Source organism: Fulmarus glacialis, unplaced genomic scaffold (genome assembly GCF_000690835.1).
Source record: "Fulmarus glacialis isolate BGI_N327 unplaced genomic scaffold, ASM69083v1 scaffold12998, whole genome shotgun sequence".
Lineage (NCBI taxonomy): Eukaryota > Metazoa > Chordata > Aves > Procellariiformes > Procellariidae > Fulmarus > Fulmarus glacialis.
Window position 1 is genome coordinate 374 of NW_009230204.1, and position 4345 is coordinate 4718.

Genomic DNA, 4345 nt, shown 5'->3' on the forward strand with positions numbered 1-4345 from the left:
GGAGAGAAGCCCCATGCTTTGGCCTAGGAGGAGTGTTTAGTTTGTGACCTTCTCATCACCAGTTCATATCTCTGGGATGGTGGGTTGCTCGGGGTAGAAGTTGATGGCCTGAATTCCTCTGCACCCCATAGTTTAGTTTTTTACAGCTCTGCGCATTTGTTCCAAGCTATTCTTTATGTCCTGTTAAATACAGACTGCAGAACTCCTGCAAGTAACCGCTCCCTGAAAGCCTTGCCCAATCCAAATTGTCCAGATGTGTAGGTCTGGCAAGCTGAATGAGGTTGGGAGAAGATTTTTTCTTTCGTAAAGACTGTTCTTTTTTTCGTGTTTGACTGCATGGTTTAGCATAAGGACAGCAGTCCTGCTAAGGTATCTACATGAAAGGGGTAGAATAAAGAGATTTAACACAAGCTTTTTGGAAACGCAGTCAGCAGTGCCAAAAAATGAGAATGAATGACTGATGAGAATGCATTGCCCGTAGATGTGTAGATGGGAGGGGAGGCTCTACGGCAGGTTTCTATCTGGAGGTACTGAAGTTTAGCATATGTAGGGAATGCTCAATAGGAATAAAGTTGCAGTACTGCTTTTCAAAGGAGGCATAATTCTACATTAATTTTTAAAAAGATGTAACATATTAAAATATATACTAGTTTCACTAAATTCTTATACAGAATAAATAAAAAATTGTAATCTTTTCGATAGTAAGCTTCATAACCAGAGTAGCAGTTACTAAATGTTAGCATTCAAGAAATTTGATTAGAAACTTATAACCAATTGAATGTTAGACACACATACAAAAGAGGCAGTAACAGAAAATTATTTTTATCTATGAAATAAATATTCTCCTATGGATAGGTTTTGTAACATTAGACTCTTCTGAGAGAAGAATACGTAGCTCTTCGACTTGTCTTCCATTTTTAGGAACTAAAACTTGACAAGATAGTTACCAGCATTTGTCAGGCTGCTTCTCTATGCAGTGCTTAATTCTATTTGTTTTATTTTTGGTTAGGTGTTTTGGAGGAAAAAAAGAACCAGAATGGAAGTAAACATTAAAATATATATTTTTATGAGCCATTCTAAAATAAATTCCAGTACTGCATTAACAGATGATATGGCCAGAATTTTTAAATAGCGAACTTAAATCTGTGCTTTCATATTGAGGCAGTGAAAAGTTGAGCATTCAAGATAAGACTTCTTGTACAAGTAGTTCTCAGGTTTTATGCTCCTTAACCTTTATCTTATTTTCTTCATCCAAATTGGGAACACTTGAGTCAGGGAAGCAGAATTAATATTAATCTCTGTTACAATATAAGCAAAATAGAAGGTTAAAGAAGAAATTAAAAGTTCAGACAATGAAAACAAGAGAATTACAGTCGAGTGAGCACCAGCTCCTAAATTCTTATCGTCATAACTACATTATCCTGTGATTACTAAAGTAATAAAAGAAAGGCCAGATCTCTGTAAGCCACCTGAGCTGCATTGTTTGCCGTAACTAGGAACTGGGTAGTCTATAAAAGTACAGCAAAAAATCCACTCTGATACTACATGACCATTAACCTTCCCATGCATCTGTTAATGAATGTTGTATGTCCATAGTCAGGCAACTGCAAAAGAAATCTAATACGGCCTCTTAACATCACTGACAGAAACAATAAAAAGTTCAATCTTTCTGTGTCTTAGTGATAATGATCCAGTATCCATCTAGCGCATTATTCAACAACAAGATTGTTTTACTGTTCTTTAATGAGCTTCCTTTCTACAGCTTCTTGATGAACGTTAGTGATGGTACGCTGGCCAAAATGTGACATTTCTATAAGAAAGAAAACACCAAACTTTTTCATTTCTGTGTAATCTTATAGAACTTTCCATTTTCACTGGGTGTTATGTCCACATTAAATTCCTCTGAAAGGATTTCCCACTTTCACAGGTCTAAATCATCTTATGTAAAAATGCTTGAGGAGAATTTCCAAAATAAGATACAGGATACAGGGTGGCTATAAGATCTCGTGCAGTTGCTCAACTGTCATTTTTCAAATAAGACAAAAAGTGAAGGATTGAATTTGTGGCCTAATCATGCAAGCCCTTCCACATATGGGATTTCTTTTCTTTTTTTTTACTCAGTAGAAATCCTGTGCTGACTTGTGAGTTTGGCTCCTGCTTTCTGCTGGTGACAGTGTATGTGTTAAGATGCTACAAGCAAATTGCCACGTCTAAGCCAGATGTTAATAGAAATCACATAATACACGTGTACCATTCATTGGAGAAGTAACTCAAGAATCACTGGTCATAGCACAATTACCAGATCCATCTTGCAACTGAAATCAGTCTTCATTTGAGTAACTTTCTGTAAGTGTGAGACAGCAGAGCTGTTTTGCTGCCAGGCTAATCTTTTTGTGCACTAGAATGAAGAAATGGGACTTAGCCAGTCTGCAGTCTTCTCAATTTTGCCAGTTTTATTTTTTTGTTCCTTTGGAGTCTGTGTTCTCTATTTACTTCTCATCATTTGTTGACTCAGTTCCACAACTAGCACAAATTAAGCACGTGTAGCTTTACTGAAACTATGCTGATTTACAGCAACTCATGATTTGGAACTGAAATTGGTATGCAGTTCTATGTAATAGGAGAATCAGATTTATTAACAGGTCAACATGAACTAAAAGTTAAGTTTAGGAACAGAGGATGCATATGTTATTAACACTTTGAATAAGTGGAGAAAAAGTAGCTCTTAAAATGGTAATAAATTTGGACTGAAAATTACAAGAAGATTGGCCAAGTGTCAGAAAAGCAACAGAGTACAGCAGTGAGTAAAAGTACTTTAAAATGGCGGTTGGATAAATTTACAAAAGAAATCATATGACATGATTGCTTGTGATGGCAGAGGACTAGGCTTGTTAGCTAAGGAAATCCCTTCCAGTCTTGTGTTCTTACTGAGAGATGTTAACAAAAGGACAAAAGTAGAATAAGTAACTCTCATCTGGACTATCTTTAATGTTTCTTCAATGTACTAGTTGGGCTACCACTGTAAATTAGCACTGTACAGAAATCAGAGGATTTCATACCATGCCAAACATGTTCAGTGATCCAGCGGGTTAATCTTTCTCCAACTTGCCTGCTATAGTTAAAATAATTAAGTGATTAGGAAAATCTGATGATTGCTTTTTATAATGCAGCAACATTTCTGCTGTGAAAGCAAAAGTATCAGTCATAAAGCGTTGGTAATGAGATCTACCTGGATCCATTGGTCCTTGCTAGACAAAGATTGCAAGGGTAAGTTGTACTCATTGTAATTCAGAACAAGGTCTTGTCTTTATTAAGAACAAAATAGTGGACATATTTTAGGCATTACTGCCAACAGTGCAGCATTGGTTAGGAATATTATCATCACCAGTATCACAGACATTTTTTACCAGCCAACTATCACAATCTGATTTTGCAAGAGCCTGAGTTATGTTCGCCTTTGCATCTTACTACTTGTTACTACTGCAGTTGCACTAGTGCTGACTAATGCTGTAATACAGGGACAGTTTTACTACACAGTTTCATTCTGAGGGAAAATATTGTCCCTGGACAAATAGTTATTTCCTATTGTTTTATATAAAAAATAAAAAGCACACTTCCATATTCCTCTAATGGAACCTACCATTTCATAACTCCCTTTTCTGAGGCTAGCTGAACCACTAAAATGTAATTTGAAAACAAATACAAAATACATACATAATATTTCAGCTGTGAAATGAATTGTAATGAAACGGATTGTGGTTTTGAGTAACCTGTTTTTCAGGACATTTCTGTTTGTCTTAGAATTTTTGGTATGATCTGATGGGCAGTCCAGAACATTTGGTATCCAATCAATAACCCACATAGTGAAGGTATTCTCACGTCCCAGCCACTGTAAGAAAGGGAATAGAGGAGGGAGAAAAACATACAAGTGCCAACATACAGAACAAATGCTGGTGGTTAAGATATTCAGATAGTGCTTTGATTCCTCTTTATCGTTCTGAGCTTATGGCATCTGATGGTTCATTCAAAAAAAAGAAGTTAAGAATAAAGGTGGGGAGTATGTGGATTTGTTTTTCTACCTTTCATTCAGGCCTCCTAAGAGGAGGGATCTTTAATGGTTTGCGTCTAGGGATAGTTTCTGCTAGCCTCAGTTTTGGGGAAGGTAAGTTTTCTGTTTATTCTGTCTGGACCTTTACTTCATAACCAGTTCTGCTAGTCCATTTGTTTTTCGAAGGTTTCCAGTTTTTGGTTTCCAATTTTCAGTTTCCAGAAGCTGATGAAAAATGCAAAGGCCCTGCTTGTAGGGACAGCTCCACCCTTCTGCCAGTGCCTGCATGCTCATTCC

At 36.7% G+C, this 4345-nt stretch overlaps 1 protein-coding gene across 1 annotated transcript in view; it reads left to right on the plus strand.

Moving 5' to 3' along the window:
- Positions 1-489: 489 nt before the first annotated feature.
- ALDH1L2 (aldehyde dehydrogenase 1 family, member L2) overlaps positions 490-4345 on the plus strand; it is a 33674-nt gene continuing 29818 nt past the window's right edge. Inside the window, exons 1-2 of the mRNA XM_009584136.1 lie at positions 490-527; positions 1695-1730. Coding sequence (XP_009582431.1) covers positions 490-527; positions 1695-1730 — 74 coding nt within the window. The remainder of the gene's footprint in view (positions 528-1694; positions 1731-4345) is intronic.